Raw genomic sequence first — 25,635 nt, 5'->3', positions numbered from 1 at the left:
TTTCTAGCTCTCTATCCCTCTCCCTTCCTCCCTGTAAAAATCAATAAAATATATTTAAAAAAAAAAAAAAGAGTTCAACTCCCTAGCAGCAACCTTGCACTTAAGCAGATATTTCACAGCCTTCCTTTGCAGCCACTGTGTATCAGTCCCAACACAGCTCCTAGTGCTTCCTCTTATCTCCTACTTCCCCTTCTCAGAGTTGCCAGACTTTTCACCATTTGTTCACTCAGCTTACCAGACATCCTGCCTATGCTCTGCCTTCCTCTAACTGTTCATTCATGCAGCCATTTACTAAGCATCTGCCCTGTGCCAGGCACTGTACTCAGTCCTGACCATCCAGCAGTGACCAAAACTAAGGCCCTGCCTCAAAACATTTACATTCTAGTGAAGGAGAAGACACTCGGAAATAATTAAATAGACATATTGGGGAGCGATAAATGCTTTGAAGAAAAGGCAAGCTGAGTAAGGGGATGTTGAATGATGCAGGTGTTCTCATTTTATATTTATTGATTTTTAGAGAGAGAGGAAGGGAGAAGGGGTGGGGGGGAGAAAACTGGCAACCTTTTGGTGCACAGGAGGAAATCCAACCAACTTAGCCTCACCGGGCAGGGCAAGGTATCCTTATTTTAAGTAGGACAGTAAGGAAAGTCTTCTCTGGAGGTGACACTTGAGCAGAATTCTGAATGAATTGTGAAAGCTCTGGGAAAAGAAGGGGTGGCTGAAACAGAATGGGAAGTAGGGTAACCAGGAGCTAAATCGTGTATGCCTTTATAAGACAAAGTAAGGAGTCTGGCTTTTACTCCGTGTGGCATGGATTCGTTGGGGAGAGGAATATTGAGCGAGGAGGGACATGATTTAACTTAGATTTTAACAATATCCCTCTGGCTGCTGTGTTGAGAATAAACTATTGGGGGCAAGGACAGAAGTTGAGGGACATTTTAGGCTATTGCAATAATCCTGGCCAGAATAATGGTAGCATGTCACAGAGAAGTAGGGGTGGAGATGGTGAGAAGTGGTTAGATTAGGTGGGAGGTCCTAAGCAAAAGTCCATTGGGGGTGAGTGAAAATTCCGGGTAATGGGGGCTTCTCATTGGCTGAGTGTGGTGGTTTCTCATTGGCCCGGCTGTTGCTGGATTAGGAGAAAAACCTACCTTACTCCTACTGAGGTAGCAAAATAAACTTCTTTATGACCAGATTTGTAAAGTAGCTTCCAGAGAACTACATTTCAGGGCTTCCCCTCTCCACTTTGAATGAGGTTTTCCTTTATTCGTTTTCACACCTCCATGGATTACAATAAAGGTTAGATTTGAAGAGGAAATCGGGAGTAAGGTTTTGGAGACACAAAGCTGCCATTTAAGACATCCAACTGAGGTTGAGTCTGTTTTTTACATGAATCCTGAGTTGACATAATTGTTCAAAGCTGCAAATACTCAATGGGCCCTAGCCGGTTTGGCTTAGTGGATAGAGCTAGGCCTGCGGACTGAAGGGTCCCAGGTTTGATTCCAGTCAAGGGCATATGCCCATGTTGCCTGCTTGAACCCCAGTAGGGGGTGTGCAGGAGGCAGCCGATCAATGTTTCTCTCTCTCTCTTTCTCTCTCTCTCTCTCATCATTGATGTTTCTATCACTCTCTCCCTCTCTGAAATCAATTTTTAAAATGTATATTTTTTAAAAAAACACTCAATGGTTTTGAAAGCTAAGAGCCGGAATGGGACCATCTGAAAGTATGGACAGAATCCCAGCTCCAGGCCAGGGTTGGGGGGGGGGGGGGGGGTACCTATTGGGGGTGGGGGAGCTCATTGGGCGGTGGATGCTGTAATGGGGCCATGAGACCTCTGTTAGGGATCCAGTTGCCTCCACGGGGAAAGGACTGGGTCTTAAATGAGATCGTCAGGAGTATGGAGGCGGGTGGGTCACTTTCAGGCAGAGGGATCAGCCTTTGCAAAGACAAGGGGTATGGAAACAGTGAAGGCCACACCTGAGGTCAACAGGGCCGCGCGCACCCACGGTGGTGTCTCGGCGCCAGGAAGCACTTCGCCTCTCCTCAAGCTCCTCTCAGGCGGCCCAAACAGGATCCCACTAGACCAGGTCCAGGGGTGCTATCAGGACAGCAGAAACCGCGGAGAACTGCGGAGCCTCACGCAGCCAGCCGAGTCTCGCGAGAGCCCGGCCTCCCAGGCCCAGCATGCCCCGCGCCGCCGCCGCTACTGCCGCCGCCGCGCCGCCGCCGCCGCCGCCGCGCCGGGGCTTGAGGGCGGAAGGCTGGGGGAGGGTAGCGGAGTCGGCGCCGCCGCCATGTTGGGTCTGAGGCAGCTGCTGTAGGCACCGGCGGAGCGAGCGGGAGTGCAGAGCGGCGACCGCGGCGTGGGATCTGCCTTTCTGCCAGCGGCCTAGAGCGGCGGCGGCGGCGCCATGAGTGGGGGCACCCCTTACATCGGCAGCAAGATCAGCCTTATCTCCAAGGCGGAGATCCGCTACGAGGGCATCCTCTACACCATCGACACCGAGAACTCCACCGTAGCTCTCGCCAAAGGTACTCCCGGGTGGGGGTGTCGGGCCTTGCGCCCAATCAGGGCTGCGCTCTGCTCTCGGTTTGCGGCCTCCTCGCTCCCATCCCTGTCCCCCTCCACCGTCCTCCGGGGAGGCCGCTACCGGGCCCTGGCGTGGCGCGTCCGGCCGCGGCCTCCCCCAGGACTCCCTGGCTTCCACCGCCGAGGTCCGTGGCTTCCATCCGGGAACTACGTGACCCAGAGCGGGGCGGGCGGGCGAGCGGCCCTGAAGCCCCAGAACGGGCAGGAGAACGCGGAGAGACGTGTGTCTTCCAACTCTGAAATTCGGTGGTCTGTCGTCTCACCACGAAACAAAAGCCCGAGTAGTCAACGAATTTTTCCGCCTCGCTTGAATTGAGTGCTGATTTCTTAATTCTGCAAGCACCATTTTTTCTCACGTCCTCAATTTCAGTTTGTTGCGATAGTCCTTAGTCCTCGGGTGAACTCGAAGTAATGTGCCAAAAAAACTTCGGGTTTGTTCTGTGATGCAGACAGTCTCGAGCAGATCACATCCCTCTTGTCTCCTCTGTAGTATTTACCTGTTAGACCGGAATCCTTCACTAAGCCTGTTGTGCAACCATCTCTTTAAAAATGCTTGCTGCACTCGCATTGACCTTGTTTCTGAAACCTTGTGGGGAGGAGGGTTCAAGCTTGACCCGGGACCCCTGTTCCAGAGGCGGCTGTGAGTGGTCCCTGGGCGCTGACCCACCCCTGGGAAGGCTCGCCGGGACAGGGAGTTCTGGGTGTTGAAGAAGGTGTCCTACCTGTAGTCTTTAGCTGAGCCACAGTGTGTGTGTGTGTGTGTGTGTGTGTGTGTGTGTGTGTGTATTTTTGTTTCCGTTTCACGCGCTCTGAGCCTTCTTTCCGTCAGGAAACCAGAAGAAAATTAAACTTTTTAGCTCTTCATCATAAAAGAAATCTCACAAGTTTGGCATACTTGTGAGAGGGAAGCACAATTTTTCACAGCGCGTCTGGTAAACTGATGGAATAAGAAGCTTGGTAGGGGAGGTCCGGGGATAGGAAGAAAATTTCTAAATCTGTTTTAAGATATGTAATCTTTAACTGGTAGGAGAGTAACTTCATATTATCAAACAAATATTTAGTGACATTTTTGGATGCTCTGGTAGATCCCTTTTTAATAGCACTAGTATTGGGGCAAATTTTTTACCTGGTGAGGAGTCTTATTTTGTTTTCTGTTCTTTACATTTTTTTACCCCCAGATGATACTTAGCTGTATAATGTTTTAGTTTTCATGTCTTTATGAAATTATGAAACAGGCTCTCTAATATTCTTGATGCAAAAAGTAGTCCTTAATAAAGTGGTTCATAACTTTTTAAAAACCACTATTTTACCTAATCTGGATTTTAAGGTATCTTGTTAGTTTAGTGACTTACTCAGTTGACTGTGCCACCTTTACTCTTTGCAAAGAAAAGATCTATACATTTTTAAGATTTCTAATGTATTAACTCCAGTCTTTTAAAAATCTATGAATATACTCTTATATACAAGAATCTAAAAAGTCTGTATTTTGTTAATGGCCCACATTTTTTAATTGTCTTTTCAATAGCTTCTAGATTCAATAAACATTTTATTAATCTGTAATAGTTAAATTCATGTGCAAAACATAATTTGTTCCTTGTATCATGACTTAAGAAATGTGGTATAAGTACAATAAAAAGATTTTTAATAATTTAATTTATATGACTTTGATATTTAATCCTACATATATAATGTATGCTTTTTAAAAATCAATATGAGTATTTAATATGTTTGGTAATTTAATTGTTTGCAAAAACTGGAATTATCAAATTTTGGTATACCGATTATTCTACTTAGCAGTATCTAATCTTAAGTTGCTATATAACTTCCCAGTCAACACTGGACACTTATTTCAAGTTTCAAAATTATAATTTTGATATTAAAATTATATAGGATTTGTATGACTTCTTGAGTAATTTGATATCTGAAATTCCACCTTTTTCAAAATTTGCCTGAAGAATGGCATTCTAACATTAAAGTCCAAAGTTTATTCGTAGAGTTTAGGATACAGTATGCATTTGGAGTTAGATATCCCGATTAGTTTTTTTAAACTATAGATTGAGTTAATCTCTTTGAGTAACAGTCTTAAAATTTTCTTTAAGATGTTAATTTTGTTTTTATTCCCTCTGAGGAGAGTATTTTCCTTTTTTTATTTGGAAATATAACCACACATGTTGAAATGATACATTAAAAAAAAGAAAAAAACTGATTTCAGAGAGAGACAGAAACATCAATGATGAGAGAGAATCATTGGCTGGCTGCCTCCTGTGTGCTGCACACTGGGATTGAGCCCATAACCTCACATGTGCCCTGACCAAGATCCAAACTGTGACCTCCTGGTTTATAGGTGGATGCTCAGCCACTGAGCCAAATAGGCTGGGCAGTTTTTGTTTTGTTTTTTTAGTTTTTTTAACTTTCTAAAAATTTCATTGAATCTCAACACAATGGTCTAGCTTTGGGGTAACATGAAGATGCCAAACTTCAAAGAAAAATGGGAGACATTTTCCAACAAGACAATGTTCAGTTCTGAGCTTCCTGAAGCTCCCTGCTGCAGCTACCATTCCAAGTGAAGTCAACAGGATGAGTATGCATAACTCTGAGCATCGCTAAGGGTCTACCTCACCTCCCATTCTCAAGGCAGAGGAAAGGTTCTCGCTCTGTCAGGCATTATTTAACCAGTATGTGGTGAGATGTGCCTCTTTTATTCGAGGGCTCCCAGACTGCAGTCCAGCCACCTTGCTCCCTGGGTCACATGTAGTCCTGAAGCATGTACCATGAAATAGAAAGCCAAGTTTCAAGAATTAAAAATGGAGCTAGCCACAATCCTGAGTGCTGTGAGGAAGGCAACAGGGTGTTCAAACAAAAGATTAATAAAAACAATTGTTTACAGAGTTACTGGCAGGGCTTGAAGATGAAATTAAAATTCAAGCATGAAAGGGTTTCACCAGCACCCAGGAACTGGGCTGCCTGCTTGAAGTAGGGGCTGACATAGAAATCCAATCTACTACTGAGGGTCTATACATGGTAATTGGCCGCAAACATGATAGAACAAAATGGCTCTTAAGGGGGAGCTTGAGATTTGAGTCCTTTTTCTATGGCCGTGCCTATTCAGCCACCCAGAGCTTGAAGGTCCTGTCATATGAGCAAGTGGCTATAAGCTGCCCATTAGAAGAAATGAGGCCCATCACTTTGCCTTCATGGGCAGCCAAAGTCTTCAGTGAGAACCAGCTTGGATGGGTCCAGATCTTGGGTGTGTTATTACGTATAGGCACCAGTGAGCAAGAAATTCCCATGGATAGGCTCAAACTTGACACCAGTCACTAAGTTTGTTTGTGTTTTGTTTGTTTGTTTGTTTTACTAATAAAATATATTTCATTGATTTTTTTTTGTTTTGTTACGGAGAGTAAGGGAGAGGGATAGAGAGTTAGAAACATCGATCAACTGCCTCCTGCACACCCCCTACTGGGGATGTGCCAGCAACCAAGGTACATGCCCTTGACTGCAGTCGAACCTGACACCCTTCAGTCCACAGGCTGAAGCTCTATCCGCTGAGCCAAACCAGTTAGGGCCAGTCACTGAGTTTTGATGAGCATGGGTGGTATAGATGCAACGCCGCTGTCGAAGGTCCCATTCTTTGCAGGTGTTGTCACCACTGCAGGTTGCAATGTGGTAGCCATTCCTTAGATTTCTTTCTAGGAACATGATACAGCATTCTGTATGCAGGTCCCAACAGGGCAGTATTTTTAAACAGAGAACCTTGTAAATACCACCCAGGGCAAAACAGACATCTGAGAAGACTTCCACACCCTGCATCTTCCCATCATGACTACCACCCTCTTAAGCTAGATATAAATGTTATTCTGGCTGAAACCAGTTTGGCTCAGTGGATAGAGCGTCAGCCTGCGGATTGAAAGGTCCCAGGTTCGATTCCGGTCAAGGGCATGTACCTTGGTTGCAGGCACATTCCCAGTGGGGAGTGTGCAGGAGGCAGCTGATGAATGTTTCTCTCTCATCGATGTTTCTAACTCTCTATCCCTCTCTCTTCCTCTCTGTAAAAAATCAATAAAATATATATTTTAAAAATGTTATTCTGACATTTATAGTTTTATCTGAGAAGTTTATATCCCTAAATAATAGAGTTTAGTTTTGACCATTTTTTAACCTTATATACATGGAATCATCTTGTATATAAAGAAGGGGTTGTAAAAGTAGGTTTAGAGTTATTGATATGGGAAAATATATAATCCTATATAATAAAAGCCTAATATGCTAAGTGTCCAGTCATCCATTCAACCAATCAAAGTGTAATATGCTAACGACATGCTAAGGCCGCTCAACTGCTCACTGTGACGTGCACTGACCACCAGGGGGAAGACGCTCTGACCAGTGGGTTAGCTTGCTGCTGGGGTCTGGCCGATCAGGACTGAGCAAGATGGGCCAGACAGGTCCTGAAGCCCTCCTGCAGTCCCTCCCCAGCTGGCCAACCTCCCTTATCCCTCCCCAGCCCCAATCGTGCACCGGTGAGAGGTCCCTCAGCCTGGCCTGTGCCCTCTTGGGACCCCTCGGAGGATGTTGGAGAGCCGGTTCCGGCCCAATCCCACAGGCCAGGCCAAGGGACCCCACTGGTGCACAAATTCGTACACTAGGCCTCTAGTACAAGAATAAAAAATAAATACAGGAATAAACTTGTGGCCTTAGCTGATTTGGCTCAGTGGGTAGAGTGTCGGCCTGTGGACCGAAGAGGCCCAGGTTCGATTCTGGTCAAGGGCACATGCCCGGAGTTTTGGACTCCATCCCCAGTTGGGGGTGTGCAGGAGGCAACCAATCAATGATTCTCTTTCATCATTGATGTTTCTTTCTCCCTCTTCCTTCCTCTCTGAAATCAATAAAAATATATTTTAAAAAAGAATATACTTAGGTTTCACATGCTCACAACTGTAAACCTACTTTTGCTCACCCTGTTTCTCATTTTGGGTTTTGTTGTGACATAGTATCTACACCAGTGATAGTGAACCTATGACACGTGGCCACTGAGGCGGCCACATGCCGAGGATGAAACATTTGGTGCTCCTGAGGATGAAACATTTGCGAAATAATGTTTTTTCCTCAAAGTGACACACTACCCGAGCTATGCTCAGTTTTTTGGCGAAGTTTGACACACCAAGCTCAAAGGTTGCCCATCACTGATCTACACTAATAAAAGAGAAAGATGAGAATTGACCATACTTTCGTGACGCCCACCAGCCAATCAGGGGTGAGTATGCAAATTAACCCAACAAAGATGGTGGGTTAATTTGCATACACAGGCACCTAGCGGCTGGCAGCGGGAAGCTTGTGTCGTTGCCATGGTGACGACGCAGGTGTTCCACATTCCTCTGGGCAGCATGGGAAGGTGGAAAGGTGGCTCTGGGCCGGAGTGAAGGCAGTGCTGGCAGCCAGGGGAAGGAAGGCCCTCTTGCACGAATCTTCGTGCATCAGGCCTCTGGTTGTATCATAAATAACACAGGTTTATCTATTCTGCAGTTTTGGATATTCTGCAATTGATTAAATTGCTTACAGGTTTTTTGGCTACTATGAACAATGAATGCCTTTATGAACATTGTGTTTAAGTGTATTGATGTACATTTATGTAATTTTCTTGAGGTTATATTCTTTGAATTGCAGCATCATGAGGAATATGTGTCTTTATTAGGTAATGCCAAGTAGTTTTCCAGAGTAGTTTTTTACTAGTTTTTGTTCCAGTTATTAGTATATGAGAGTTCTAATTATTCTACATCCCTCATCCTATATAATCCTCCCATATAATAAAGAGCAAATATGCAAATGGTCATCACACCTTAACGGATCAGACATTCAACACTGAGGAGAGAGGAATGGGGACCAGCCAGGCACAAATGAGCTCACAGAGAGGAATGGGGACTAGCCAGGCACAAATGAGCTTGCAAGAGAGGAATGGGACCAGCCAAGCTGTGGCCTGGGAGAAGGACAATCCGCCCACCCCCATGGTCCTGGGCGCCAGTGGCAGGGGCTGTGGCCCAGGAGAGGAACAAAGCTGCCTGCCCTGCGGTCCCGAGCACCAGCAGCTATGAGGCTCAGGAGAGGGACAAGCCGCACACCCCACAGTCCCAGGTGCCAGCAGCTGCGGCTGCACCTGCAGCCCGGGAGAGGGCCATGCTGCCCGCCCTGAGGTCCTGGGCACCAATGGCTGCGCCTGCGCCTGTGGTCCAGGAGAGGGACAAGCCGCCCACCCCGCAGTCCTGGGTTGGACTTTTAAAAATTGACTGGACAAGCCTGGCTGGTGTTGCTCAGTGGTTGAGCATTGACCTATGAACCAGAAGGTCACAGTTTAATTCCTGGTCAGGGCACATGCCCGTGTTGCAAGCTTGGTCCCCAGTAGGAGGCATGCAGGAGGCAGCCAATCAAATTATTTTCTCTCATCATTGATGTTTCTATCTCTCTCCCCCCTCTCTTCCTCTCTGAAATCAATAAAAATATATTTCTTTAAAAATTGGACAAGGAACAGAGAAGAATTGGGCAGTAGTGTATATAGTGGTTTCTATCAACCAAATTAGGAATGAATCAGGAGGGAATCAGGTTTATCCTTTTGGATTTTGCTTGAACATTATTTCTCCTGCAAAGCATTCCCTGATTCCTAGATAGGAAGTGTTAGGTGCACCCATGTTCTCATTTTATCATCTCTTTTCTGTGTGTGCTTATCAGCTTTTCTTACTGTTTCGATATCTTTTCCTTCATTATATATGGCAAATTAACTATTTGTTGATCACATGAAGGGTTATTATTTCTGAAAATTTTCCTTGGTCAGAAAATGCATAGTGGAATAACTTAATATTTCATAGAAAAAGACAGTGTGATAGCCAAAACCGGTTTGGCTCAGTGGATAGAGCGTCGGCCTGCGGACTGAAAGGTCCCAGGTTCGATTCCGGTCAAGGGCATGTACCTTGGTTGTGGGCACATCCCCTACAGTAGGGGGTGTGCGGGAGGCAGCTGGTCGATGTTTCTCTCTCATCGATGTTTCTAGCTTTCTGTCCCTCTCCCTTCCTCTCTGTAAAAAATCAATAAAATATATATATAAAAAAAGACAGTGTGATAAATGAAGACAGTATTAAGGATATTGTGTTCTCTCAGATGGGTAATAATGAGTATAGATCACTTTTCTTCTGCCATTCTATGATTTATAGAAATGTTTCAAGATCTTTCTTACCTACAATTTCATAGAGATTCTTCTAAATGTGTTTTTACATTATTAATTTTGTTATTGTATCACCATCTAAATTTTTACATGTTTTTTTAATTTGTTTTACAATTCTCTCTTCATGCCTCTCTCCCTGAATTCTTAATTATCACTAGTAATTATTCTCTTACACAGTCTGAAATTCCCATGGTTGAGGAAAAGATATGTCCGAGTAAATCTACATGTATTAGTAATTAAGGGGGAAGAATCTTGTATGAAGGAAGCAAGTGAAGTTGCAAATGAGAGGAGCTAATTAACTGAGCAAGGTCTCAAATCTGTAAGTATGGGAGATGACTCTGGGTGAAAAGAAATATAGGGGTTCTACAGGCAGTGTCCCTTGGTGGGGGCAGGGTGGAGCTGGAGGCACTGACTTATCCCTGTTGCCACCTGCTTTGTCCCTGTGGCCACCTGCCAGAGCTTGGTGAACATGGGAAGAGGAAGTCCTTTAAGTTCCTAGAAATTTTAGATGTCGAGAATATTTCCTGTGCACAAGACTTGGTATTACGTAGTTCATTAGGATCTGTTGTAGCTGGCCTTGGACATTTTTTATTAGATAGTAGAATTAAAAGATTATGTGGTGTTGGAGTAGGAGGATTTATCTTGGTGACTATACGATGCTGGTTCTATTGTAGGTATAATTATGCAAACCTAAGAATCCAGAAAAGAATCGCCAGAGAAGGAATTAAAAGTAAGATTTTATGTGAAAGTACCCACCTTGGTCCTAAAAGAAAGCAAACCAACGGCCACAACAGCAATTGAGTGGAGTTTTGAGCATAGAAACCCAAATACACTCACTGAAGTCAGTGTGAACAAAGTAGAGATCAACTATGTGAAACATCATATGTACCATAAGAATGCGTTCAATCAAGTAAATGAAGTATATGTATGTTGTAAAAAAAAGAAAGAAAGGAAGGAAGGAAGAAATATAAATAAGGGTCTTTCCCAGATGACTGCAAGGAAGCGTGAAGAAAATATTATTTCCACATGGAAATATCACTGGTAGAGGTGTGTGTGTGTGTGTGTGTGTGTAAATATTTTTTTTAAAAAACAGCAATTTGTTTATCACTCATTTGTTGGTGGAAGTTTTGGTTGTTTCCAACTTTAGGCTATTATGAGTAACTAGAGGCTCAGTGTACGAAATTGTGCATGGGTAGGGTCCAGCCAGCTCGGCCCCAATCAGGGCGGATCGGGGCTGGGCCTGGCGGGAGGAGGAGATGGCGGGAGGTTGGCCGTCCAGCCTGCCCAGATCAGGGCTCTGATCAGGGCCTCCATCAGGGGCAGGCCGGCTGGGAGAAGGGGCTGTAGGTGATTGACCGGCAGGCCCCACCCTTGATTGGGGTTGGGGAGCCGATTGGGGACAGGGCCGGCCATGGGGAGGGGCTGTGGGTGATGGGCCGGCCAGCCCTGCCCCCGAATGGGGTGGGGGGGTGATCAGGGGTGGGGCCGGCTTGGGGGACTGGCTACGGGCCAATCAGGATGGTGGGGGCCCATCGGGGATGTGGTGGCCAGGGGTGGCTGCAGGAGGTTGGCCAGCCAGCCCTGCCCCTATTGAGGTGGGGTGGTGATCAGGGGCGGTGCTGTCTGGGGTGGGGGGGAGCTAGAGGCCAGTCAGGGTGGTGGGGGCCCATTGGGAACATGGCCGGCCGGGGGGAGGGGCTTTAGGAGGTTGGCTGGCCAGCCCCGCCCCCTATTGGGGGAGGGGCTTTAGGAGGTTGGCTGGCCAGCCCCGCCCCCTATTGGGTGTGATCAAGGGTGGGCGGCCAGGGGAAGGGACTGCAGGAGGTTGGCCGCCCAGTCCCACCCACTATTGGGGTGGGGGGTGTGATCAGGGGTGGGCTGGTCGTGGGGAGGGTCTGTGGGCCTATCGTGGTGGGGCGGGCTTATCGGAGGTGCGGCTGGCCAGGGGGGAAGAGGGGGCATTTGGCCGGCAGGCCTGCTCTTGATCAGAGTGGGGGAGTTCAATTGGGCAGGCCAGCAAGGGGGGGGGGGGGCGAGGTTGGCCGATGGCCCCACCCCCTGATTGGGCCAGTTCGCTGGCCACAGTGGGCATCATAGCGACCGGTTGTTAGGTCATTATGGCCATTACAGTATAGACTAGAGGTCCAGTGCACAAAATTCATGCACGGGGGTTCCCTCAGCCTGGCCTGCACCCTCTCCAATCCGGGACCCCTCAGGGGATGTCCGACTTCCTCTCACAATCCGGGACTGCTGGCTCGTAGCTGCAGGGGACCATGGACAGGTGGCTTTGCCCAGGCCGCAGCCGCTGGCACCCAGGACCACGGGGTGGGCAGCTTGTCCCTCTCCCTGGCCACAGCCTGGCTGGTTCCCATTCCTCTCTCGCAAGCTCATTTGTTCCTGGCTGGTCCCCTTGCCTCTCTCCCCAGTGTTGAGTGTCTGAGCAGTGAGGGCGTGATGAAATGAGGGCTTGACGCCTATTTGCATATTAGCTCTTTATTATATAGGATACTGCTTTAAACATTCATGTGAAGGTTCTTTGTGGACATAGGTTTTCATATACAGTATATGAGAGAAATTGTTGAGTCATTTGGTAATTCTATGTTTAATTTTTTGAGGACCACCAAGCTGATTACCAGAGCAGCTGCATTCCTATTTCTCCACATCCTTGCCAGTATTTGTTATTTTCTGTTTTTATTAAAACCATCTTAGTAGTGAAGTGGTATTTTATTATGGTTTTGATTTGCATTTCCATATTGACCAAAAGATTAAACATCTTTTCATGAACTTGGCTGTTTGTATATCTTTTTATGAGAAGTGTCTGTACACTTTTAATTGGGTTGTTTGCCTTTTTGTTGTTAAGAATTCTTTATACATTCTGGTTATTAAACCCTTATATGTGGCTTGCAAATTCATTTCAACATTCTTGTTTTTTAACATTTTCTATATTGTTCTCTGATGTACAGGAAGTTTTAATTTTTATGAAGTCCGGTATATTTATTTCCTTTGTTGCTCATGTTTGTAGTGTAAAATCTTAAGAATTTGTTGTCAAATTCCAGGTCATAAAGACTTATTCCTATGCTTTCTTGTAATCATTTTATAGTTTTGGTTCTTAGCTTTAAGTTCTTGAACCCACTAAAAGAAAATAAACTGTGTTTCTTCTCTATTTACCAATTTACTTTTAGTACATCTTACCACAAAATGTATGGTAGTTTTACCCACATCAACCAATTCTCCAACTCCCTGGACACCTACAGTTCAATTCAATTCTAAAGTATCAGATTTCACAGATTAAGCACTTAGCCCCACAACTGTTCCACCCCTGCCACCTACTTCACATGCCAGTACAGAAGGGACCTATACTTCTAACCAACTAGCTATAAATTAAGGGTCCCATGACTCCCTCCTTGGTTTGGTCATTTGCTAGAATAGTTCATAGAACTCAGAACAACAGTTTCCTTATTACATTATCAGTTTATTATAATAGGGTGCAACTCAGGAACAGCTGGATGGAAGAGGTGCATAAGGCAAGAGGGGTGGGAAGGAGTGCAGAGCTTTCATGACTTTCCTACCCTCCCAGCACCTCCACATGTTCACCACCCTGGAAGCTCTCCAAATCCTGTAGTTAGGGGATTTTTGTGGAGGCTTCATCACGTAGACATGATTAGTTATCAACTCAATCTTCAGTCCCTCTCTCCTTCCCAGAGGATGGGAAGTGAGGTTGAAAGTTCCAAGCTGCTAATCTGGTAACCAGCCTCTTTCCGGAAGCTATCTAGGAGCCCACGAAGAGTCTTCTCATTAGAGCAAAAGATGTGCCTGTCATCCAGGAAATTCCAAGAGATTTAGGAGCTCTGTGTCAAAGACCAAGTATTAGAACAAGATTCACACTCTTATTATCTTTATTTCTTTGGAAACTACAAAAGTTTTAGGAACTCTAGCAAGGAGCTGGAGACAAAGACCAAAATATATGTGTGTCTTATTTCACAATATCACGCCCACTTTGAGCTAATTTTTAAAAATATCTTTTTATTGATTTCAGTGAGGAAGGGAGAGGAAAATAAACATCAATGATGAGAGAGAATCATTGATTGGCTGCCTCCTGAACACCTACTGTGGATCAAGCCCACAACCCTGGCATGTACCCTGACTGGGAATCAAACCATGACTTCCTGGTTCATAGGTTGACGCTCAACCGCTGAGCCACACTGGCCGGGCTGAGATAACCCTAGCTAATAAAGAGAGGATATGCTAATTGACTGTCACACCCTCACAAAGATGGCAGCACCCACAAACAATAAGGAAGGAATATGCTAACTGACTGCCACACCCTCAAAGATGGAGGCACCCACAGCCACAAGATGGCGGTGCCCAGACCCCTCAGCCCCGCCAGGGCGGCAGGCACACGGCATGGCTGGGCTCACTCTCAGGCGGGTCCGGCCGCTCCGCGCGCCTGCCTCCAGAGTCCCCTCAGCCCCCTAGCCACCCAGGGCTGGCCTGAGGCACAGGCAAGCCTCAGATGGTGGCTGCCCAGCTGCCCAGGGCCGCCTGAGGCTCAGGTAACCAAGGCCGGCCAAGGCTTGCGCTGCCGGCAGTGGCAATAGCAGAGGTGTGATGGGGGCGTCGCCTTCCCCTGATCACCGGGTCGCCACCCACCCTTGAGGGTTCCCGGACTTGAGATGGGGCAAGCTGGGCTGAGGGACCCCCCTCCAGTGCATGAATTTTTATGCACAGGGCCTCTAGTCTGTATATATAAAAGCCTAAGCAACCATTACAACTGAACAACCGGTCACTATGATGCACACTGACCACCAGGGGCAGACACCCAATGCAGGAGCTGCCCCCTGGTGGTCAGTGCGCTTCCACAACCAACCTCCCCCAGCCGGCCAACCTCCCACGGCTCCTCCCTCTGGCTGGCAGGCCCTGAGCTGGGTCAGGAAATTGGGGGTTGGTGGCTGCGGACATGGCCCCTTTCCCAGGGGGGCCGAAGGCTGGCTCCCTTGGGGCCTGCAGCCAACTTTCCATGCTCTGGTCCTCCCCCGGGTCGGCAGGCCCCAGTTGGCCTGCCACCCTCTCGCTGTGGCAGTGAGGGAAGGAGTGGGGGGTGGAGGCGGGGAACTGCACAGTGGTAGGGCGCCGACGATGGCGGCGTCCGTTCCTTCCACGCCCAGCTTGGCAACCATCGCCTCCTCTCCCGACCCCGCTGGGGCCTTCGTGCCCCAATCAGCCCGGCCCCAATCAGCCTGGCCCTAATCGCCAGCCAAGCCTAGGGATCCCACCAATGCATGAATTTTGTGCACCGGGCCTCTAGTTTTTATATGTGGAGTAAGGTAGGTTCCAAATTCATTCTTTCGTATGTGGTCATCCAGGTGTCCCAGAACCTGTTTTTGAAGAGACTATTCTTTCCCTTTTGGGTGATCTTGGACCCTTGTCTAAAACCGGTTTGTTTGGCTCAGTGGCTAGAGCGTCGGCCTTCGGACTGAAAGGTCCCAGGTTCGATTCCGGTCAAGGGCACGTACCTTGGTTGCGGGCACATTCCCAGTGGGGGGTGTGCAGGAGGCAGCTGATGGATGTTTCTCTCTCATTGATGTTTCTGGCTCTCTATCCCTCTCCCTTCCTCTCTGTAAAAAATCAATAAAATATATTTTAAAAAAATAAAATCAGTTAGCCATAGATGTTTGGGTTTATTTCTGGACTCCATTCCATAAATCTGTATGTCTATCTTATGCCAGTACCACACTGTTTTGACTATTGTAGCTTTATAGAAAGTTTTGAAATCTGGAAGTATGGGTCCTCTAACTTTTTCAAGGTTCTTTGACTCTTCAGGCTCCCTTGAAGTTACATTTGAATTGAGGATTGGTTTTCAATTTCTGAAGAAAAGAAAAAGAAAAAAGAAGTCCATTGCAATTTTGATAGAGATTGCACTAAATCTGTAGATAATTTTAGAAAGCATCATAATTTTAAGTCTTCAAGTTCAATAACATGATTTTCCATTTAAGTGTTTATTTCAGCAAGGTGTTGTAATTGTTTGTGTGCAAGTATTTCACTTCCTTAGTTAAATTTATTCCTAGATATTTTATTTTTTGAATACTGTTATAAGTGGAATTATTTTTTAAATTTCTTTTTCGGATTGATCATTGTTGCTATGTGTAAACACAATCAATTTTTGTGTGTTGGTGTTGTAACATTGCTAAATTTATTTATTAGCTCCTGTAGATTTTTTAAAATGAATTTCATGTCTTTCCTATACATGAAATCCTGTCATCTTCAAAAAGAGATAGTTTTACTTCTTCCTTTCCAATTTGGATACCTATTATTTCTCTTGCCTGGTTGTGCTGGCTAGGACTTCTGATACATTGTTGAATATCAGCAGCGAAAGTGGGCATCCTTGCCCTGGCCTGCTTGGCTCAGTGGATAGAGCGTCCACCTGCAGACTGAAGGGTTGCAGGTTCGATGCCTGGGTTGCGGTCTCAATCCCCAGTGAGGGGTGTTTCTCTCTTTTCTGCGTCCAGCACGGAAAAGCAACGGGTCCAGTTGCTGAGTGGAGGAGCTGGGGATTAAGAAATAAAAGAAAGAAAGAGAACAAGATGCAGAAATAGAAGCAAGCTGGGAGCCAGGTGGGACGCCATTCTCTGAGGAAAGGCAGCGATGACGAGCCCATGCAGCACATTTATTTTATACCCCCAAATACCAGGAAGTATCACCAAAACTTAGGATCAAAGGAGCTTATTTGCATTCTTAAGTAGGCCCTAGCATTCCTGGTGCTTGACTGGATTTACATATCTAGACCCGCCCCTGTCGACACCTGGGCTGATGTGAAGGCCAAGCTGACAACATGTCCAGCCTCATTGGGGAAGCATGTTCCCAGGGCGTGGCTCTGCCTATCAGTTCAGCTGATGATAATTAAAGAAATGCCCATGTGCCTTCCCAGGTGGCCCTCTACACCCCAGTGTGTGGTGTGCAGGAGGCAGCCAATCAATGATTCCCTGCCATCATTGATGTTTTTATCTCTCCCTCTCTCTTCCTCTCTGAAATCAATAAAAATATATAAGAAAGAAAGTGGGCATCCTTGTCTTGTTTCTGATCTTAGGGGAAAGCTTTCGGTCTTTCATCATTGAATATGTTAGCTGTGGGTTTTTCATATATGTCCTTCATGTTAAAAAAGTTCCCTTCTATTCCAAGTTAACTAAGTGTTCTTATCGTGAAATTGTGTTAGATTTTGTCAAATGTTTCTCTTCTTAATCTATTAAGATGATTGTGTGGGACTCCCCCTTTCAGTCTATTAATGTGGTATATTATACTGGTTTGTTGAACCACCCTTGCATTCTTAGGATAAAATCCCAATTGGTCAAGGTATATAATTTTCTAAATGTACTGTAGGATTAGTTTGCTGGTGTTTTGGTTTTTTTTTTTGAGAATTTTTGTGTTCGTATATTCATAAGAGAGATTCATAATCTATCTTTTGAATATGTAGTTTTCTTATGGTCTCTGTCTGACTTTTGGTGTCAGGCTAATAATGTTGGCCTCTTAGAATGCGTTGTTTTTTCTTTTTTTGGAGGAGTTTGAATAGGATTGATCTTAATTCTTTTTTTTTAATGTTTGATAAAATTCACCAGTAAAACCATCTGGTTCTGGTTCTTTGGAGGTTTTCGATTACTTGTCCAATCTCTTGTAGGTCTGTTGAGATTTTTTGGTTTTTTCTCTTGAATCATTTTGGTAATTAGGAATTTTTCTGTTTCATCTAAATTATCTAGTTTGTTTTGGCATACGATTACTTATAAGCCTTTTAATTTCCGTAAGACTGGTAGTAGTTAGTATCCTTGTTCTCATTTCTGATTTTAGTTATTTGCATCTTCTCACCTTTATCCTTAGTCACTATATCTAAGGTTTCTATATTTTGTTGATCTTTTCAGAAAACCAACTTTTGGTTTTGTTGATTATTTTTCTGTTTTGTTGTTGTTGCTCTTATCTGTGTTATTTACTTTGCTGGATTTGGGGTTTATTTGTGTGGGGATTTTTTCTAGTTTTTTAAGGTGTAAATTTGATTTTTTTTTTTTTTTTTTTTTTTAGAATATAAAGCAATTAATCTATCTTTTGAATATGTGGTTATTATTAGTCCTTGGGAAGCTATGGAGCTTCTCTATGATTTTGTAGAGGAAGGAAGGGCTTTGACTTTTCCCCTCCTCTGCTTCAGGATGAGCTAATCTATTACTTTGGAGGGCTGGGACATTATACATTGTGTGGTGGTGGTGGTGGTGGTCCTGAGGTTAGGAGGGAGATTAATTTAGTTGTAATTTTCTTAGTAGTCCTGCTTTTTCTAACTCTTTAGCCTTCCTTTTGGATAAAGGATAAAATGTAAAACGTTGCTACTTACTCCTGCCCTGATACAGTACTGTTTGGCAACCAGGAGAAAGGGAATTTCAACTTCTTTTCCACATCTGTGTCCCTGTCCTCACCACCAAGTTGGTGGGTACCAGTAAAACTTTCTAAGGACATGCTACATACGGTTTCTGTGATTCCTCTTCAGTTCAGAGTAATTCATTCAGCATCTGAATGATTCCTAACAAAATTTCATGGTATGAGTTTGAGATCATTTCCTGGCCTGGGGATACTTTTAACATTTTTATTAGTTTAAGGGAGGGATATTCTTCTGTAAACCTACACCTATGCCACCATCTTGTCTGGAAATCTCATAAGTACTAGAAAGAACTTTTAGGATTAAAAAAAGGCATTATTTAAACTGAAATAACATTCATCTTCAGTCTAGCTTTGGATCAATTCTGTAGAAAAAAATGCTTACGTTCAAAACTTGGCACAATGTTGAGTTACTTCCTCTAGGATGCTCTTTAAATGGATAATATGTGATCTTTCAAACTTTCTTATTTGAAACTTCTATATGGATGCATGCATTTTCAGAACTTTTGGATTTTGTGGACTCTGTAAAATCTTCACGCACTGCCTTCTCCTCCCCATCCCCACTTCCTCTGACCACACCACACACACAGGAAATATCACATAGGTTTCCAATTTTTTATTTTGCTGAATGAGGACCTTAAACATAGATCAAACAATGAAAATAAGTAAACAAAAAATAAATCAACACTGCCTCTCACCACAAGTACCAAAGATATTCTATATAATAAAAGGCTAATATGCAAATAGACCAAATGGCGGAATGACCAGTCACTATGACATGCACTAACCACCAGGGGGCAGATGCTCAATGCAGGAGCTGCCCTCTGGTGGTCAGTGCACTCCCACGGGGAGGCGCCACGAAGCCAGAAGCTGGGCTTATGGCTGGCAAGCACAGCGGTGGTAGCGGGTGCCCGCCTCCGTAGCAATGCTAAGGACCCCTCGGAGGATGTCCACGGGGCGTGGGCCTAAGCCGGTAGGTGGACATCCCCTGAGGGGCCCCGGACTGCGAGAGGGTGCAGGCCAGGCTGAGGGACCCCACCCCCCACCCCAATGCACAAATGTGGTGCACCGGGCCTCTAATCTATAATAATAAAAGCATAATATGCTAATTAGACCAGAAGCTGGGACTGCCAGCAGCCAGGGGAAGGGAGGCCTACTCTTCCACAAATTTCGTGCATTGGGCCTCTAGTAAATAAATAAAAATCTAGGAAGAGCACAATCTTGTAATATAGTCTTTGTTTAAATTGAATACATTTAGCTCTAGGCAAAACTCACTTTATTTTCCTCTTTTAAAAAAATTATTTAGCTATAAATTAATGAGTACTTTCTCATGGGTGACATTTAAGAACTGCTGCTTAAAACTTGGAACAGTACACTTATAAGAGGTACTACCTGAATATGATGAGTAGGCACATATCTCATATCTTCTGTTTTTTTACCAGTTCGGTCCTTTGGTACAGAAGACAGACCAACAGATCGTCCAATACCACCTCGAGATGAAGTCTTTGAATACATTATATTCCGCGGAAGTGATATTAAAGACCTCACTGTTTGTGAGCCGCCAAAACCACAATGTTCTTTGCCTCAGGACCCAGCTATCGTTCAGGTAACTGATAATAAGTTTGTCTTGGCGTTCAAATAAACTTGATGCACATGGCTAGCTTGGCTCTTGCCTTTCCTGGGTTTTCAGGATTTTGTTTGTTTGTTTGTTTGTTTGTTTCTCAATTGAATGCCCATATATAGCTTACCATTTTCTATTTCCCTAGATACCTAAAATACCTGGATAATGTTTCATTTAGGTTTTTCTCTCTAGATCATAAGAAACTAAATAAAGTCTGAAATAGCTAATGAATTTATTTTTATCGTAAAATATTTTCTAATTTCAACATCAGTTAAAATGTTTATCGAGATCTAATTATATGAGAAGCACTATTCAAACCACTATACATAAAAGTCAATCCTCACACCACCCTCTGAGCTTGTTATTATAATTATTCTCGGTTTTTACAAGTGAGATTGGGATAGAGCCACAATTTAAACAAACCCAGGCAGTTGGCTCTGGAATCCAGGATCTGTGCCAATATATTAATTCTCATGTGATTCATATTAAAAACCAAGATGGTGATGGCTACTCTTAGGTAATATTAGTTTGGAGGGAGAGGAGTAAAATCACATTATACGTTATATAATATGCATGCAACGTTATATAAGATAGCCAAACATAGCACTGGCCAAGTGGCTCGGTTGGTTGGAGCGTCTTGGTCAGGGCACATACAAAAGGCAACTGATCAGTGTTTCTCTCTCGCGCGCGCTCTCGCTCTCTTTCTCAAATTAATTTTTTTTAAAATGTGTCCTTGGACGATTTTTTTAAAAAAGAGAGAGCCAAACATTAAAAATTTTAACATACAGACATGTTCAATTCCCTAAATAAGGTATTAAAAAAGACTAAGTATTTTCATTGAGAGTAGTAAAAAATTGTGTATTTTAGCCTTAGCCAGTTTGGTTCAATGGATAGAACATCGGCTTGCAGACTGGTGTCTCAGGTTCAATTCCAGTTAAGGGCACATGCTTGGGTTGCAGGTTCGGTTCCCAGTAGGTGGCATATAGGAGGAAGCTGATGAATGATTCTCTTTCATCATTGATGTTTCTATCTCTCCCTTCCTCTCTGAAATCAAGTGAGATTGGGATAGAGCCACAATTTTAAATATATTTTTAATTTTTAAATATATTTTTTAATTGTGTATTTTATTAAAAACAGAAGCACATATGATATCTAAAAAATTTTAATTATGGATTAAAGAGGATGTCTATTACAGTACCTGTTTTTATTTTACATTTTAATTGGGAGCATATAGAAACGGTCAGCTATAATAGAGAAAGCAGGTCCCTGTAAGAATATTTTTACTTGAGGCCATAGCTGATTAAAACCTCATGGACCCTTGATTTTCCTCCTGAATTTATTTATTTCTTAACCTTTTTTCTTATTAGAAGTCTTTGTTTGGCCCTAGCTGGTTTGGCTCAGTGGATAGACCCTCAGCCTGCTGACTGAAGGGTCTCAAGTTTGATTCCGGTCAAGGGCACGTACCTTCTACCTCTACCAGTCGATGTGCTTCTCTCTCTTTGTCTCTCCCCCTTCTTTCCACTCTCTCTAAAAATCAATGGAAAAATATCCTCGGGTTAGAATTAAAAAGTAAATAAATAAAATAAAACCCCGGGTTTAAAAAAAAGTCTTTGGTCATTTGCGCTAAAAGATGCTTATTCATTTATCAATGTAATACTTTTAAATTAACTTTACTTTTTTTATGCTATAATTGATAAAAATCTTAGTTTCCCACAAATCAGATTCTTAACGTACGTACTATACACAATTTGTCTTCTAGTTATTAAAAGAAAGTGCCTCAGGAATCTTCTAATATAAAATTAAAACAGAAAAAAAGAAAAGGGACCTTTTAACATTTATTTACCACTCATTTTTCTTGAATATAAGACAAGCTTTTTAATAAGAAATGGTAAATTTTATTCTTGTAACATAAACTAGAGAAATTCTTTTTTTTTTTTTAAATATATTTTATTGATTTTTTACAGAGAGGAAGAGAGAGGGAGAGAGAGTTAGAAACATCGATCAGCTGCCTCCTGCACACCCCCTGCTGGGGATGTGCCTGCAACCAAGGTACATGCCCTTGACCGGAATCGAACCTGGGACCCTTGAGTCCACAGGCCAACGCTCTATCCACTGAGCCAAACAGGTTTCGGCCTAGAGAAATTCTTTACTCTCATCTATCCTCTCCTTTTTTTTTCTTTATTGTTGAGAGTATTATTGGTGTCCCCTTTTTTCCCCCCATTGCCCACCTCCACCCAGTTCCCCCCCCCCAACCCCACGCCTTCACCACCCTATTGTCTGTGTCCATAGGTAAAGCATATCCTATATAATAAAAGGGTAATATACAAATTGACTCTAATGGCAGAACAACCAGGAACAACCAGTCGCTATAATGCACACTGACCACCAGGGGGCACAGGCTCAACGTGCAGCTGCCCCTGGGTGGTCAGTGTGCTCCCACAGGGGGCGCGCTGCTCAGCCACAAGCCGGGCTGACAGCTGGGGCGGTGGCAGGAGCCTCTCCTGCGTCTGCGGCAGCGCTAAGGATAGCTGACTGACAGCTTAGGCCCTCTCCCAGAAGGCTTCTGGACTTCAAAAGGGCGCAGGCTAGGCTGAGGGAACCTCCCCCAACCCCCCCCCCCCCCCCCCCCGCCCCCCGAGTGCACAAATATCATGCATTGGGCGTCTAGTATGCATATAGGATCTTTGATTATTTTCTCCTGGTCCCTCTACCCCCTTCCCTCTGAGATTCCTCAGTCTGTTATTTCATATTACCATGCATCTTGATTCTATTTTATTCATCAGTTTATTTTGTTCATTAGATTTTTTTGTTTGTTTATTTTGATTTTTAGATTACATTGTTGATTATCCACTCCTTTTTAAGTCTTAAGTTTGAGGAAGTAAGTCTGAAGGAATCCTGAGATAATCTGACTTCTTAAATGGAGGGAGAAGAGACACATTCTAATAGAAATAGCTGCCTACACCAGCAATTTTCAATTGGTGTGCCACAAGAATTGTTAAAACTTCAAATACCAGACTATTTACTCAGGGGCACTGACCTCTTTTCCCTTAGATTGCCAAATAAAAGAATGACAACAGCCAACACAGCTATAGCCATTTGATGTGAATGAATGATAATTATACCTATTTGTTTTTTGTCAAATGGGCAAAGAATATAATATACTTTTTGGTGTGCAGCAGAATTTTAGCAATTAGTTTATTTGGCCTACACCAAAGAGTGGTGGTATCCTACATAATAATAGACAAATATGCAAATTGACCGTACCTTCGCTATGCCCACAATTGGCCAGGAGGCGCGGGGGGGGTGGGACTCGGGGTGGCCAGGGTGGCCGATTGGGCCAGCGGGACGCTGAGCTCGCGTCGCCAGCGGCGGCTCGAGCTCAGCGTCTGCGCCATGGCTGTGCTGCGGCACAGAAGGGGCCTCTGGGACAGCGAGCTCACGTCCCACCGCAGACCATCAAAAGCGGGGGAGCTGGGTGCCTGTCCGCTGGTGCACCAGGCCTTTCAGAAGCCTCCGCCGCGCTAGAGGCTTCTGAAAGGCCTGGTGCACCAGCGATCAAAAGCAAAAGCATGGGAGCTGGGTGCCTGTCCGCTCAGGCACCAGCGGACAGGCACCCAGCTCCCCCGTGATCCAAAGCGAAAGCGTGTAGGGGACCCTACACATGCATGATTCAATCATGCACTGGGCCTCTAGTCTATTTTATATGTACACTAGAGACCTGGTGCACGAAATTTATGGGGGGGTCCCCTCAGCCCAGCCTACACCCTCTCCAATCCGGGATCCCTCGGGGGATGTCTCACTTGCCGGTTTAGGCCCGATCCCAGGGATTGGGCCTAAACGGCCATTGGCCATCCCTCTCACAATCCAGGACCACTGGCTCCTAATCGCTCACCTGCCTACCTGCCTGCCTGCCTGGTCACCCCTAACTGTCCTACCCCCTTTGCTGGCCTGATTGCCTCTAACTGCCCCCTGCTGCCAGCCAGATCACCCCCAATTGCCCCTTCCCTGCCAAACGTCACTCCTAACTGCGCCGCCCCCCCGCCGGCCTAGTCACCCTTAACTGCCCCCTCCGCACTGGCCTGGTCTCCTCTTACTGCCCCCCCCCCCCCACTGGCCTGGTTGCCCCTCTGCTGGCCTGGTTGCCCCTAACTGCCCCCCCCCAACTGCCCTCCTGCTGGTCTGGTCATTTCTTACTAACACCCCTGCCGACCTGGTCGCCCCACGCAGACTTCTTGTTCAGTCGTTTGGTCATCCCTCACTAACCCCCCTGCCAGCCTGCTCATAGGCAGCCATCTTATGAGGGCATGAGGGTTAATTTGCATATTACATCTTTACACTATAGGATACTAGGGGCCCAGTGGCACAAAATTTGTGCATGGGTAGGGTCCCTAGGCCTGGCCGGCGATTAGGGCCAATCTGGGCCTTCCTTTGTTCGAGCCACACCCTGGTAGTTAGCACATGTCATAGCGATTGATTGATTGGTCTCCCAGTAAAACTCACACAGGGACAATTTGCATTTAGGCTTTTATAGATAGACTAGGGGCCTGGTGCATGAAATTCGTGCACTGGGGGTGGGGGGGTCCCTCAGCCCAACCTGCCCCCTCTCACATACTGGGAGCCCTCAGGGGATGGATGTCCTACTGCGGCCTAAGCCGCAGTCTGACCTCCCTTTGTGGGAGGCAACCGGGCTGATCAGGGGAAGGCAACAGCCCCCGTCCACAGCCACCAAGGTGTTTTCATCAACACGGACTCCAGTCCCTTCACCAAGAAAAAATGACAACTTTCTTTTAGGCATTTTCAAGATGTGTCTTTCATAAGATATGCATTTCTTTCTTTATTATTTTTTTTATCCTCACCTGAGGATATGTTTCCATTGACTTTTAGAGAATGTGGAAGAGAAAGGGAAAGACAGAGAGAAACATCAAAGTGAGAGGAACACTTTGATTGGTTGCCTCCTGCATGATCCCTGATCTGGGCCCCGGCCAGGGAGGAGCCTGCAACGTAGGTACATGCCCTTGATCAGAATCGAACCCAGACCCTGCTGTTGGCAGGCCGAGGCATTATCCACTGACTCAAACTGGCTAGGGCAGGATATGACATTTCTTAGCCCTCCAGCTGCGGACCTTCGTTTTTTTCTCCAGAAGTGTGGTGGAAAAACCCCAGATCACCTTTTTGGATTCTTATTACCCAAGTTACTAAGAATATTACCAGTGGCATACAGGAAACTTAGCCAATGTGCAGTCAGAAAAGGTGTTTCCTCTGTAGTTCACATCAATCGCGAGCAGGGGCCCTCCAGCTCCCTCTGATCGCCGGCTCCGCCCCTGCCCAGGCCTGCCTTGGGCAGGGCACCTCCAGCTCCTGCCCAGGGCAGGGGAGCCCCAGCTCCCTTTAATCGCAGGCTCTGCCCCTGTCCAGGCCTGCCCAGACTGAAATCTTCTGGCCGAGGCTTTCCGCCTTGGGCAGAGGACCCACAGGCTCCGCTCCTGCCCAGCCTGAAAGCCTCTGGAAGAGGATTTCGGCCTTGGGCAGGGGACACCAGGCTCCCTGTGATTGCAGGCTCTGCCCCTTGGGCAGGGGACCCCCAGCTCCCTGCGATTGATAGCAGGTTCGCCCTTGGGCAGGAGCGGAGCCTGCCATCAATCTCAGGGAGCTGGGGGTCCGCTCCTGCCCAAGGCTGAAAGCCTCCCTTTCGGCTTTGGGCAGGAGCATACATAGGACCCCAGCTCCCTGCGATCAGTCGCAGGCTCCGCTCCTGCCCCCTCATTCTGATTGCAGGCTTGGCCCTGCCCAGGAGCCCCCTGGCTCAGG

At 45.5% G+C, this 25,635-nt stretch overlaps 2 protein-coding genes across 4 annotated transcripts in view; both read left to right on the top strand.

Annotated features, from left to right (window-relative positions):
* The first annotated feature begins 2,209 nt into the window (after positions 1-2,209).
* Positions 2,210-25,635, top strand: part of LSM14A (LSM14A mRNA processing body assembly factor) — a 64,342-nt gene continuing 40,916 nt past the window's right edge. For all 3 annotated transcript variants that reach the window (XM_054711341.1, XM_028143042.2, XM_008139789.3), the window contains exons 1-2: positions 2,210-2,532; positions 19,649-19,812. In XM_054711341.1, the coding sequence (XP_054567316.1) occupies positions 2,412-2,532; positions 19,649-19,812 (285 nt within the window). In that variant the 5' untranslated portion in view covers positions 2,210-2,411. The remainder of the gene's footprint in view (positions 2,533-19,648; positions 19,813-25,635) is intronic.
* Positions 5,053-11,146, top strand: LOC103284678 (cytochrome c oxidase assembly protein COX20, mitochondrial-like). Its single transcript, XM_054711031.1, has 2 exons — positions 5,053-5,153; positions 10,190-11,146. Exons 1-2 carry the CDS (start codon positions 5,053-5,055, stop codon positions 10,596-10,598), a joined length of 510 nt encoding a protein of 169 aa, XP_054567006.1. The 3' UTR covers positions 10,599-11,146.

This window comes from Eptesicus fuscus, chromosome 21 (genome assembly GCF_027574615.1).
Source record: "Eptesicus fuscus isolate TK198812 chromosome 21, DD_ASM_mEF_20220401, whole genome shotgun sequence".
NCBI lineage: Eukaryota > Metazoa > Chordata > Mammalia > Chiroptera > Vespertilionidae > Eptesicus > Eptesicus fuscus.
The sequence above is the reverse complement of the archived record's forward strand: the minus strand, read 5'-3'. Positions and strand labels throughout refer to the sequence as shown.